Source organism: Oncorhynchus nerka, linkage group LG5 (assembly GCF_034236695.1).
Source record: "Oncorhynchus nerka isolate Pitt River linkage group LG5, Oner_Uvic_2.0, whole genome shotgun sequence".
NCBI lineage: Eukaryota > Metazoa > Chordata > Actinopteri > Salmoniformes > Salmonidae > Oncorhynchus > Oncorhynchus nerka.
Window position 1 is genome coordinate 16,278,393 of NC_088400.1, and position 14,517 is coordinate 16,292,909.

The 14,517-nt window shown below is 45.7% G+C and overlaps 1 protein-coding gene across 1 annotated transcript in view; it reads right to left on the minus strand.

Moving 5' to 3' along the window:
- LOC115124902 (disintegrin and metalloproteinase domain-containing protein 19-like) overlaps positions 1–14,517 on the minus strand; it is a 56,441-nt gene that overhangs the window by 7,828 nt on the left and 34,096 nt on the right. Inside the window, 6 exon segments of the mRNA XM_065018408.1 lie at positions 804–970; positions 4,672–4,743; positions 5,819–5,884; positions 6,158–6,365; positions 7,552–7,628; positions 7,832–7,910. Of these exon segments, the coding sequence (XP_064874480.1) occupies positions 804–970; positions 4,672–4,743; positions 5,819–5,884; positions 6,158–6,365; positions 7,552–7,628; positions 7,832–7,910 (669 nt within the window).

A 14,517-nucleotide genomic window follows, 5' to 3' on the forward strand; every position in this document is an offset into this window, starting at 1 on the left:
ACTAACGTGATGAGTTGAGTGTTGTCGTTAGGTAGTGTGTGTGTGTGTCACACTAACGTGATGAGTTGAGCGTTGTCGTTAGGTAGTGTGTGTGTGTGTTACACTAACGTGATGAGTTGAGTGTTGTCGTTAGGTAGTGTGTGTGTGTGTTACACTAACGTGATGAGTTGAGTGTTGTCCTTAGGTAGTGTGTGTGTGTGTGTGTATGTGTCACACTAACGTGATGAGTTGAGCGTTGTCGTTAGGTAGTGTGTATGTGTGTGTCACACTAACGTGATGAGTTGAGCGTTGTTGTTAGGTAGTGTGTGTGTGTGTGTTACACTAACGTGATGAGTTGAGTGTTGTCGTTAGGTAGTGTGTGTGTGTGTGTCACACTAACGCGATGAGTTGAGCGTTGTTGTTAGGTAGTGTGTGTGTGTGTGTCACACTAACGTGATGAGTTGAGTGTTGTCGTTAGGTAGTGTGTGTGTTACACTAACGTGATGAGTTGAGTGTTGTCGTTAGGTAGTGTGTGTGTGTGTGTGTGTTACACTAACGTGATGAGTTGAGTGTTGTCGTTAGGTAGTGTGTGTGTGTGTGTCACACTAACGTGATGAGTTGAGTGTTGTCGTTAGGTAGTGTGTGTGTGTGTCACACTAACGTGATGAGTTGAGCGTTGTCGTTAGGTAGTGTGTGTGTGTGTGTGTGTGTGTCACACTAACGTGATGAGTTGAGTGTTGTCGTTAGGTAGTGTGTGTGTGTGTGTCACACTAACGTGATGAGTTGAGCGTTGTTGTTAGGTAGTGTGTGTGTGTCACACTAACGTGATGAGTTGAGCGTTGTCGTTAGGTAGTGTGTGTAGCTGTTTGCGTCTCCAAGCCAGGAACGCTCCCAGGGTACTGTAGGGGTTACCAGACACACTGATCCTGTCCTGATCAGACCACACCTCCAGACCGATCACTGCCACACGAATACTTAGAGACTTGTAGTACTGCACAAACACACACACAGACACACACACACACACACACACACACACACACACACACACACACACACACACACACACACACACAATTTGACTAACACGTTTTATTTAAACTTTAATTAACCAGGTAGGCAAGTTGAGAACAAGTTCTCATTTACCAAGATAAAGCAAAGCAGTGCGACAAAAACAACAACACAGAGTTACACATAAACAAACATACAGCCAATAACACAATAGAAAAATCTATATACAGTGTGTGCAAATGTAGTAAGATTAGGGAGGTAAGGCAATAAAAAGGCCATAGTGGCGAAATAATGACAATTTAGCAATAACACTGGAGTGATAGATGTGCAGATGATGATGTGCAAGTAGAGATACTGGGGTGCAAAAGAATAACAATATGGGGATGAGGTAGTTGGGTGGGCTATTTACAGATGGGCTGTGTACAGGTGCAGTGCTCGGTAAGCTGCTCTGACAGCTGATGCTTAAAGTTATTGAGGGAGATATATGTCTCCAGCTTCAGTGGTTTTTATAATACGTTCCAGCCATTGGCAGCAGAGAACTGGAAGAAAAGGTAGTCAAAGGAAGTGTTGGCTTTGGAGATGACCAGTGAAATATACCTGCGGGAGTGCGTGCTACAGGTGGGTGTTGCTATGGTGACCAGTGAGCTGAGATAAGGCGGGGCTTTACCTAGCAAAGACTTAAAGATGACCTGGAGCCAGTGGGTTTGGCATACCAGGCTATGTTTGGCAGCATGAGTGAAGGAGGCTTTGTTGCGAAAAAGGAAGCCGATTCTAGATTTAATTTTGGATTGGAGATGCTTAATGTGAGTTTGGAAGGAGAGTTTACAGTCTAACCCGACACCTAGGTATTTGTAGTTGTCCACATATTCTAAGTCAGAACCATCCAGAGTAGTGATGCTAGTCGGGCGGGTGGGTGCGGGCAGCGATCAGTTGAAGAGCATGCATTTAGTTTTACTAGCATTTAAGAGCAGTTGGAGGCCACGGAAGGAGAGTTGTATGGCATTGAAGCTCATTTGGAGGTTTGTTAACACAGTGTCCAAAGAAGGGCCAGATGTATACAGAATGGTGTCATCTGCGTAGAGGTGGATCAGAGAATCACCAGCAGCAAGAGCGACATCGTTGATATATACAGAGAAAAGAGTCGGCCCGAGAATTGAACCCTGTGGCACCCCCATAGAGACTGACAGAGGTCCGGACAACAGGCCCTCCGATTTGACACACTGAACTCTATCTGAGAGGTACCAGATTGCATACCGGAGAAGGTACGGTGGGATTCGAAATGGTCGAGGATCTGTTTGTTAACTTGGCTTTCGAAGACTTTAGAAAGGCAGGGCAGGATGACCGCGGCAGCTTTCCAATCTTTAGGGATCTCAGATGATACGAAAGAGAGGTTGAACAGGCTAGTAATAGGGGTTGCAACGATTGCGGCAGATCATTTTTGAAAGAGAGGGTCCAGATTGTCTAGCCCAGCTTTATAGGGGTCCAGATTGTCTAGCCCGGCTGATTTGTAGGGGTCCAGATTGTCTAGCCCGGCTGATTTGTAGGGGTCCAGATTGTCTAGGCCGGCTGATTTGTAGGGGTCCAGATTTTGCAGCTCTTTCAGAACATCTGCTATCTGGATTTGGGTGGTAAGTTGCTGCGGGGTGCATAGCTGTTGCTTATTGAAATTCTTGATTATCATAGATTTATCGGTGGTGACAGTGTTTCCCAGCCTCAGTGCAGTGGGCAGCTGGGAGCAGGTGCTATTATTCTCCATGGACTTTACAGTGTCCCAAAACGTTTTGCAATTATTGCTAAAGGGGACAAATTTCTGTTTGAAAAAGCTAGTCCTTGCTTTCCTAACTGACTGTGTATATTGGTTCCTGACTTCCCTGAAAAGTTGCATATCGCCGGGGCTATTCGATGCTAATGCAGAACGTCACAGGATGTTTTTGTGCTGGTCAAGGGCAGACAGGTCTGGAGTGAACCAAGGGCTATATCTGTTCTTAGTTCTACCAGGCAGTGATGAGTACGAGACCCAGCACCTACGATCCAAATGAGAGCCAGACGGAGCTGAGACCCGGTACCTTTGGTTATTTGAATTATCGAATGAAAAATTGTTGTCCCCATTGAATTTTCCACAGCCAAAACCACGAGTAAACAACAGCAAAATCAGACAACTCCATAGTAGAATAGTTGACCTATTAAATTGTTCAACCTGTCGCATTCTATGAGAGAAAATAATATTGCTCTTAAGGCGCATTCAAATTCCAAGAGAAAGGGAGAGAAATATACATGCTCAGTCATTGTACAACATTCTTAATGCAGTCCAGAGGAAAATACATATTTGAAATCATTTGATGGCCACTGTTAAAAGTGGAGGATAACTGAGCTTTCTAGAGTTAACAGGCTATACTTAATTCTCAAATCCAAGAAATGAGTAGGCCTAAACTGCACCATTTTAGAACCAGAGTGTACAGCAGTGGTGTTTAGCAGTGGTGTTTAGCAGTGGTGTTTAGCAGTGGTATTTAGCAGTGGTATTTAGCAGTGGTGTTTAGCAGTGGTATTTAGCAGTGGTATTTAGCAGTGGTGTTTAGCAGTGGTGTTTAGCAGTGGTATTTAGCAGTGGTGTTTAGCAGTGGTGTTTAGCAGTGGTATTTAGCAGTGGTATTTAGCAGTGGTGTTTAGCAGTGGTGTTTAGCAGTGGTATTTAGCAGTGGTGTTTAGCAGTGGTGTTTAGCAGTGGTATTTAGCAGTGGTATTTAGCAGTGGTATTTAGCAGTGGTGTTTAGCAGTGGTATTTAGCAGTGGTGTTTAGCAGTGGTATTTAGCAGTGGTGTTTAGCAGTGGTATTTAGCAGTGGTATTTAGCAGTGGTGTACAGCAGTGGTATTTAGCAGTGGTGTTTAGCAGTGGTGTTTAGCAGTGGTGTTTAGCAGTGGTGTTTAGCAGTGGTATTTAGCAGTGGTGTTTAGCAGTGGTGTTTAGCAGTGGTATTTAGCAGTGGTATTTAGCAGTGGTGTTTAGCAGTGGTGTTTAGCAGTGGTGTTTAGCAGTGGTATTTAGCAGTGGTGTTTAGCAGTGGTGTTTAGCAGTGGTGTTTAGCAGTGGTATTGTTCCATGCGAGTTAGTGCTCGCCAATGGCGTTGAATGCATAGGGAAGACTGGGGCTAAATGTAACACAGGCCAGTGTAACTAGGCCTACATTATATTCACAGTACAGGATCTTTGCTTGACTGAGTGCCAGTGGAACAGTTTTTTTTTTGGGGGGGGGGGGGGGGGACAATCAAGTCATCAATATGTTTCTAACTAGCAACATTATAGCCTTATGTTTACACTTTAAAGTGTGTGATCTAACCTGCCTGATCATATGGACCTATATGTTATTGGGCTCATTTCTGGAGGGGGAAATTATATTTTCATTCAGTTCGCAGTAGAATGTTGTTATGAAAAGTCTGAACTGGCCTTCTCGCAGTCCTTCTCCCCCACAAAAGTGTAGGTCTCTCCACCACCTGTAGTATGCTGTGATATGTGCCTTTTGTCAGTATTATATTGTTTAGGTTACTGTCTTATACCCCCCACCGCACCCCAAACTAGATGCCTAGTTAAATAAAGGTTAAATAAACTAAAAATATTAAACTAGGGACCCACAATCTCCCAAATCTCAAATGAACCACAGTGTTAATTTGTGTGGTTTTCTTACCTTGTCTACGTAGTTAGCTGCCTCCAGCAGTTTCGTCTTCGTCCTATTTAAGTCCCCGCCGTGCTTCTGAAACTACACACACACACACACACACACACACACACACACACACACACACACACACACACACACACACACACACACACACACACACACACACACACACACACACACACACACACAGTTACAGCCATGCTTGAAGAATTTCACCAAGGAAGAGTAAGGACAGCAGGATGACCTCAACCAATCAGACATGTTAGATAGCAATAAAGGATATTAGAACAGACCCTGTTAGCTCTCATTAGAACAGACCCTGTTAGGTCTCATTAGAACAGACCCTGTTAGGTCTCATTAGAACAGACCCTGTTAGGTCTCATTAGAACAGACCCTGTTAGGTCTCATTAGAACAGACCCTGTTAGGTCTCAATAGAACAGACCCTGTTAGGTCTCAATAGAACAGACCCTGTTAGCTCTCAATAGAACAGTCCCTGTTAGGTCTCATTAGAACAGACCCTGTTAGGTCTCATTAGAACAGACCCTGTTAGGTCTCATTAGAACAGACCCTGTTAGGTCTCATTAGAACAGACCCTGTTAGGTCTCAATAGAACAGACCCTGTTAGGTCTCAATAGAACAGACCCTGTTAGCTCTCAATAGAACAGTTCCTGTTAGGTCTCATTAGAACAGACCCTGTTAGGTCTCATTAGAACAGACCCTGTTAGGTCTCATTAGAACAGACCCTGTTAGGTCTCAATAGAACAGACCCTGTTAGGTCTCAATAGAACAGACCCTGTTAGCTCTCAATAGAACAGTCCCTGTTAGGTCTCATTAGAACAGACCCTGTTAGGTCTCATTAGAACAGACCCTGTTAGGTCTCATTAGAACAGACCCTGTTAGGTCTCATTAGAACAGACCCTGTCAGGTCTCATTAGGGGGAAGTGGGGAGGATGTGGATGAGATGTGACGATAGAGAGATGAAGGGATGGGGGGATGTAACAGAGGGATGGAGTGTCTCTAGTTCAGTCTTTCCTTGGAGTATGAGTCACAGGTCAGAAGAGGAGATGGAGGTCATGCATCCTTTCTACCCTCTCAACTGACTAACTGGAATAAATGGCCATGTAAAAATGACTAAGGTGCCTGGCCTCTTACCTCAGCATGGTCGGCTACCAGCAGCAGCTCTACATACTTCATACTCTGGCCCACGTCTCTACGCTCCTGGAGAAAATCAGGACATATTAGAGAACTTTACAGACAACTATTACAGTGCATTATTACTTGTATGAGCGTGCAACACACACATATACCCCCCCCCCCTCCATAATGGTTTATTATCAACTCACAGTATGTTTTGCCTCTATTTTTCATCAGTCTTAAAATGCCTAACATTTCTTGGATATTTCATTGATACAAAGCAGCCCTCTATTCACTGGAGAATATAGTGGTTGTTCTCATATCAGATACCAGTCTAATCATCCCTCCTCCACTCACCCTTCCGCCCCGCGCCATCATCATTCCCCGGATGAGGTCACCCAGACCCTCCCCCTGGCCCTGGTTGCTATAGTGATGCCCGCAAGTTCCGTTAGGCAGACGAAGGTTCTTGGCTCGGAACACAGCGTGAGGAGGCTGTGTATCCATGGTGACAGCGGGCAGGGGTTCTATCAGGTAGCTGACGCTGGTGTTCACCGTAATCAGTCCCCTAGGGAAACAGAGATCTGAATCACAACAGTTCCAGGCTAGAAAACAAACTAAAACTATTATAGCTGGGGAAAACGTATTGGTTATTCAGTCTCTAGTTTAAGAGAGAATCCATCAAATAACTATTGAGAGAAGTTAGATATGGCAGAATGTAAAACTAGAAACAGCTGGGATTTACATGTCAGGTCTGAGACAACTAAATCCTGGCTGAACTGTATGTTGAACTGTGTACATAAATCCTGATACCGGATGGGTATTGGATCTGGGAGACACCCAGCACATATCACATTCTGACTCAGCGGGGATTGGATCAGGGAGACACCCAGCAAATAGCACCCTTCTCCAGATGCTCTCTACAGCCCTGTGTGTGTGTGTGTGTGTGTGTGTGTGTGTGTATGTGTGTGTGTGTGTGTGTGTGTGTGCGTGCGTGCGTGCGTGCGTGCGTGTGTGTGTGTGTGCGTGTGCGTGAGTGAGTGCTCTGGGCTCTATACTGAGTTCTGTCTAGGGGACATGTATTCATTAATTCCTTTCCTGCAGATGTGGGGCTGTGTGTGTATTTGTGCGTGTGCGTGAGTGAGTGCTCTGGGCTCTATACTGAGTTCTGTCTAGGGGACATGTATTCATTAATTCCTTTCCTGCAGATGTGGGGCTGTGTGTGTATTTGTGTGTGTATTTGTGTGTGTGAATTTGTGTGTGTATTTGTGTGTGTGTGTGTGTGTGTATTTGTGTGTGTATTTGTGTGTGTGTATTTGTGTGTGTGTGTGTGTGTATTTGTGTGTGTGTCTGTGTGAGACCACTCCTCCTCCTGCAGATGTTCTGTCAATGTATGTGTCTGTTATTCTCCTATAACAGCCTCCTCTGTGAACCCAGAAAGGAAACAACAGCACGGCTGGATCCCAACCTCTAAACTCCATCCCTGATGCTGCTGGAGCTTCAATAACTTAACATGGAACCCAAATGACCTAGAAACACACTGGCCTGCATATCTCAACAGTCAGTGCATGGCCAACAAATAAACCATCTTTTGACCTTCTCTCCTATTGTGTTGGTTTGAGAATGACCGTGTGACAAATATATGTCTGAATTATCATTCAAATAAAATGTATTAATATTTAGGAGGCATGTCTTATTCAATGCCGTTAGTGATCACCACTTTCACCAGAAATGTTACCTGTGGTAACTCTTACCTGAGACCTGAGCAGGTGCTGAGTGCTGCACTTGACCCCTTCACACCATGGACGTCACCATGGTAGAAACAGTGGCCCTGCAACACAAGAGGAGAGTTAAACAAACTCACATCATGCAATTTTCTTTTTGCGATGATGTCACCTAAGATTTAAGAGCTTGGTTAGTCTGTCTCTGATTCAGCCAACTCTTTTGCCATTTGACATCCACAAATCAGAAATAGGCTGGTTACATGGTTACCCCCCTATTGTGAGATGCTTTAGAACACCCAATTGAACTCACAGTGCTGGGTGGATTGGAGGTCTGGCGGGAACCACTGGGACTGTACCATATCTCCTGATATCCGGGGGCCAATAACTGCCTGGAACATATGGAACGGGAGAGAGAGAGAACATTACCCCACTGAAAACAGTGCTGGTGAACAGAATACACTGTCACCATAAAACAAAGGGGAGCAGGGTGCTTCAGTCAGAGAGAACAGAGAGAGGGAAAGGGAATGAGAACATGACAGGAGTGTGATAGAGTGAGTGAGCGAGGAAGAGAGAGAATGAAAAGTGAGAAAAGAAGAGAAAGAAGTACTGTGTTCCTCTCCAGGGACACAGCTCATGAAACATTAATTGTGACATTCTGAGTTACAAAGGGAAAGAGAGTGCCTCAAAGCATTACAGAGAAATACACAGAGAGATACAGATACAGAGAGATACACAGAGAGATACAGACACAGAGATACACAAAGAGATACACAGAGAGATACACAAAGAGATACAGATACAGAGAGATACAGACACAGAGAGATACACAGAGAGTTACAGATACAGAGAGATACACAGAGATACAGATACAGAGTGATACAGACACAGAGAGATACACAGAGAGATACAGATACAGAGTGATACAGACACAGAGAGATACACAGAGAGATACACAGAGAGTTACAGATACAGAGAGATACACAGAGATACAGATACAGAGTGATACAAACACAGAGAGATACACAAAGAGATACAGATACAGAGAGATACAGACACAGAGATACACAGAGAGATACAGATAGAGAGATACACAGAGATACAGATACAGAGAGATACAGATACAGATAGATACAGATACAGAGAGATACACAGAGAGATACAGATACAGAGAGATACACAGCGATACAGAGAGATACACAGAGAGATACAGATACAGAGAGATACAGACACAGAGAGATACACAAAGAGATACAGATACAGAGAGATACACAGAGAGATACAGACACAGAGATACACAAAGAGATACACAGAGAGATACAGATACAGAGAGATACAGACACAGAGATACACAGAGAGATACAGATATAGAGAGATACACAGAGATACAGACACAGAGAGATACACAAAGAGATACAGATACAGAGAGATACAGACACAGAGATACACAGAGATATACAGATATAGAGAGATACACAGAGATACAGATACAGAGAGATACAGATACAGAGAGATACAGACACAGAGAGATACACAGAGAGATACAGATATAGAGAGATACACAAAGAGATACAGATACAGAGTGATACAGACACAGAGAGATACACAGAGAGATACACAGAGAGATACACAGAGAGTTACACAAAGAGATACAGATACAGAGAGATACACCGAGAGATACAGATACAAAATATAATGTAAATATAACCCATATTTATGCTTATTTATTTTCCCTTTTGTACTTTAACCATGTGTACATCATTACAACACTGTATATATACATAATATGACATTTGTAATGTCTTTATTCTTTTGGAACTTGTGATGTTTACTGTTCATTTTTATTATTTATTTCACTTTTGTATATTATCTACTTCACCTGCTTTAGCATTTGTTTCCCATGCCATTAAAGCCCCTTGAATTGAATTGATACACAGAGAGATACATAGACAGATAGAGATACAGAGAGATACAGATACAGAGAGATATAGAGAGACAGAGCGATACACAGAGAGACAGATATAAAGAGAGATACACAGAAAGACAGAGATAAAGCCCTTTGAATTGAATTAATTGATAGAGAGACAGATATATAGAGAGATACACAGAGAGAGACAGAGATAGATATACACAGAGAGACAGATATAGGGAGAGATACACAGAGAGAGACAGAGATAAAGAGCAACCCAGACTCAACCCTATTAAAGAAACAATCCTATCTACAACATATACAATCCCAAACCTTTCTGTCCGGTCAGAAAAGCTAATTTTCCCTCCCAGACATTTGGATAATAACATATATAGAGTGACTGTTTGTTTGTCCAACGACACTATGACAGGGCTTTCAGTCAACTCTTCTGGACTTTTCTAACATCCTTACTGAATGGGTACATGCTTCATTTGGAGTGTCACACCTGGGTGAACTCATAGTTAGGAGTATGTGATAGTCTGGTCAAACACACACAGATGCTCTATAGACAGACCAACAAACATTCAGGGTCTTGTGCAGATGTTTATTTTTTTGCTCTGATTGGTTCCAAGTCTGTCTCAATCCACTCTTCCTGTTTTCATTCAAATACTAAACCACACTACCAGCTATTATAGGTCTCTCTCTTTCTCTACCCCTCACTCTCTCTCCCTCACTCTCTCTCCCTCTCTCTCTCTCCCTCCCTCTCTCTCTCAGATCCATCAAACTAAGGAATGCAGTTGGACCATGCCGAACACACACACACACTTGGGAGACATATTTCTTCATCACTGGGTTTGGCTGAGGGCTCACACGAATAGCTAGAACAAACTCAAGATTATCTATACCTCCATCCATCTCTCTATCCATCCATCATTTCTATACCTCCACCTATTTCTCTATCCATCCATCTCTTCTATTCCTCCGCCCATCTCTCCATCCATATCGTCATCCATATCTCTATCCATCCATCCATATTTTCTATAACTCCACCCATCTCTCTGTCCATTCATCTTTTCTATCCCTCTACCCATCTTGGTCAGATGGTAGTTTCTCCTGAGGGCTATTTTCAAACTCAGAGCCATCAGCAACGATCAACTGCAACGAGCAACAATATTTTATATTTTTATTTTACCTTTATTTAACTAGGCAAGTCAGTTAAGAACAAATTCTTATTTTCAATGACGGCCTAGGAACAGTGGGTTAAGTGCCTGTTCTGGGGCAGAACGACAGATTTGAATCTTGTCAGCTTGGGGATTTGAACTTGCAACCTTTCGGTTACTAGTCCAACACTCTAATCACTAGGCTACCCTGCCGCCCCCCGCCTCAAATCTATATAATCAAATCTATATCATCAAATCTATATCATCAATTCAATACTCATCTTTAAAACCAAAACAATTTAGGGCAAAAGAGTTCATCTTAAAAATGGAAATAGAGGAACTAACAGTACAGATAGATAGCAATAAAAACTAACATAGAGGCACAGAATAAGTTAGAGGAAAACTGAAAGAAATGGAGGGACTTATTTAAGAGTGTAAGTGTAATATATTGTAAAACATAAAGCAAACTGGATGGAATATGGGTATAAATGCACCAAATTATTGTTTTATCTTCAACATAGAAATTCTAACAAAAATAATGTATAGAAATGTGTTATCCATGATTTATAAAACAATATTTTGAAAGAGGAAGCAAAGTACTTTCATTTCAGTCTCCTCCATTTCCACTAACTGAAGTTGGTATGAGGAGGCAGCACGGCGGAGAGTCGCTGGTATGAGGAGGCAGCACGGCGGCGTGGATGGAAGCCCGAGAGTCACACAGGAAGTATGGCGAAGCCAGGTAGGAGACCTGCGCCAACTTCCTGTGCTTACCGGAGGGCGAGAGAGACTGGGCAGGCACCGTGTTATGCTGTGGAGTGCACGGTGTCTCCAGTGTGGGTGCATAGCCCGGTGCGGTACATACCAGCTCCGCGTATCGGCCGGGCTAGAGTGGGCATCGAGCCAAGTGCCATGAAGCCGGCTCTACGCATCTGGTCTCCAGTGCGTCTCCTTGGGCTGGCTTACATGGCACCAGCCTTGCGCATGGTGTCCCCGGTTCGCCTGCATAGCTCAGTGCGGGCTATTCCACCTCGCCGCACTGGCAGGGCGACCGGGAGCATTCGACCAGGTAAGGTTGGGTAGGCTCGGTGCTCAAGAGCTCCAGTGCGCCTGCACGGTCCGGTCTATCCGGTACCACCTCCATGCATCAGCCCTCCGGTGGCAGCTCCCCGCACTCGCCCTGAGGTGCGTGTCCTCGGCCCAATACCACCAGTGCCGGCACCACGCACCAGGCCTACAGTGCGCCTCGTCTGTCCAGCGCTGCCGGAGTCTCCCGCCTGTCATGCGCTGCCGGAGTCTCCCGGCCTGTCCAGCACTGCCGGAGTCTCCCTCCTGTCCAGCGCTGCCGGAGTCTCCCTCCTGTCCAGCGCTGCCAGAGTCTCCAGTCTGCCCAGTGCCGCCTGAGCTACCCGTCTGCCCAGCGCCATCAGAGCCGCCAGTCTGCAAGGAGCCGCCAGTGCCGCCAGTCTGCAAGGTGCCGCCAGTCTGCAAGTAGCCGCCAGTGCCACCAGGAGCCGCCAGTGCCGCCAGTCTGCCAGGAGCCGCCAGTGCTGCCAGTCTGCCAGGAGCCGCCAGTCTGCCAGGAGCCGCCAGTGCTGCCAGTCAGCCAGGAGCCGCCAGTGCCGCCAGTCTGCCATGAGCCGCCAGTCAGCCAGGAGCCGCCAGTGCCGCCAGTCAGCCAGGAGCCGCCGGTGCCGCCAGTCAGCCAGGAGCTGCCAGTGCCGCCAGTCAGCCAGGAGCCGCCGGTGCCGCCAGTCAGCCAGGAGCTGCCAGTGTCGCCAGTCAGCCAGGATCCGCCAGTGCCGCCAGGATCCGCCAGAGCCACCATTCAGCCAGGATCCGTCAGAGCCGCCAGTCAGCCAGGATCCGCCAGAGCCGCCAGTCGGCCAGGATCCGCCAGTGCCGCCAGTCAGCCAGGATCCGCCATTCAGCCAGGATCCGCCAGAGCCGCCAGTCAGCCAGGATCCGCCAGTCCGCCAGGATCCGCCAGAGCCGCCAGTCAGCCAGGATCTGCCAGTCGTCAGCCAGTACGGAGCTACCCCTCTGTCCCGAGCTGCCCCTCTGTCCCGAGCTGCCCCTCTGTCCCGAGCTGACCCTCAGTCCAGTGGGGTCATTTTAGAAGGGTCGCCGCCTGTCCAGCGCTGCCAGAGTCTCCAGTCTTCCCAGTGCCGCCTGAGCTACCCATCTGCCCAGCGCCATCAGAGCCGCCAGTCTGCAAGGAGCCGCCAGTGCCGCCAGTCTGCAAGGTGCCACCAGTCTGCAAGGAGCCGCCAGTGCCGCCAGTCTGCAAGTAGCCGCCAGTGCCGCCAGTCTGCCAGGAGCCACCAGTGCCGCCAGTCAGCCAGGATCCGCCAGAGCCGCCAGTCAGCCAGGATCCGCCAGAGCCGCCAGTCAGCCAGGATCCGCCAGAGTCGTCAGCCAGTACGGAGCTACCCCTCTGTCCCGAGCTGACCCTCTGTCCCGAGCTGACCCTCTGTCCCGAGCTGACCCTCAGTCCAGTGGGGTCATTTTAGAAGGGTCGCTGTGGTTAGGAGGCCACGGAAGCGGACAATGAGGCGGACTAAGACTATGGTGAAGTGGGGGCCACATCCAGCACCAGAGCCGCCACCGCGGACAGATGCCCACCCAGACCCTCCCCAATAGGTTCAGGTTTTGCGGCCGGAGTCCGCACCTTGGGGGTGGGGCTACTGTCACACCCTGACCATAGTTTGCTTTGTATGTTTCTATGTTTTGTTTGGTCAGGGTGTTATCTGAGTGGGCATTCTATGTTGGATGTCTTGTTTGTCTGTTTCTGTGTTTGGGCCTGATATGGTTCTCAATCAGAGGCAGGTGTTAGTCATTGTCTCTGATTGGGAGCAATATTTAGGTAGCCTGTTTTGTGTTGGGTTTTGTGGGTGGTTGTCTCCTGTGTCAGTGTTTGTACCACACAGGACTGTTTCGGGTTTTCACGTTTCTTGTTTTGTAGTTTATTCATGTATAGTTTCATTATTAAAGAACTATGAATTATAACCACGCTGCATTTTGGTCCGCCTCTCCTTCCCAGGAAGAATCCCGTTACATTATCGGATATTATTCATTCAAATCAGACAGGTTTCTTACATGGACGATAGACTGGAGATAATATAAGACAAGTACTGGAAACAATAGAACACTATGAAATATCTGGGAAACTAGGTCTGGTATTCATAGCTGACTTTGAAAAGGCCTTTGATAAAGTAGAAAAAGAGAAACTCTTATACAATGGGTTTAAACTATGTATAGTAACCCCAGGTGCAAAATAGTCAATAATGGCTACTTCTCGGAAAGTATTCAATTGTCAATAGGAGTAAAACAAGGCTGTCCACTATCACCATATATATTTTATTATGGCCATTGAAATGTCAACTATTAAAATTGGATCCAAAAATAACTTCAAGAGGCTACAAAATTCAGGTCTTAAAAACAAAGGTGTTATTGTACACTGACGATTTATGTTTTCTTTTAAATTATTTTTGGTTCCCTGCACAGCCTCATAGAGGATCTATATACTTTTTCTAACCTCTCTAGATTAAAACTGAATTATGATAAGTGCCCCCTATATTACGTATTGTATCACTGAAAAATGCTACTTTTACATTACCGTGTAGTTTACCAATAAAATGGTCCGACGGTGAAGTGGACAAACTCAGTATTCATATCACAAAAGATACAATGAATTTGAATAGAAAGTTAGCCAAATTAGATAAGATTTTGCAACCATGGAAAGGACAACACTTATCTATTTGTGGAAATATCACCCTGATTAATTCTTTAGTCAAATCCCAGTTCACTTATCTATGGGATCGGTGTCCCTAAACCGGGACGGTTGTTGCTAACTTGCGCTAACGTGACTAGAATGACGCTGTAAACAACGGCGAACTTTCCGGGACATAGACATGTCGTATATAGGCAGAA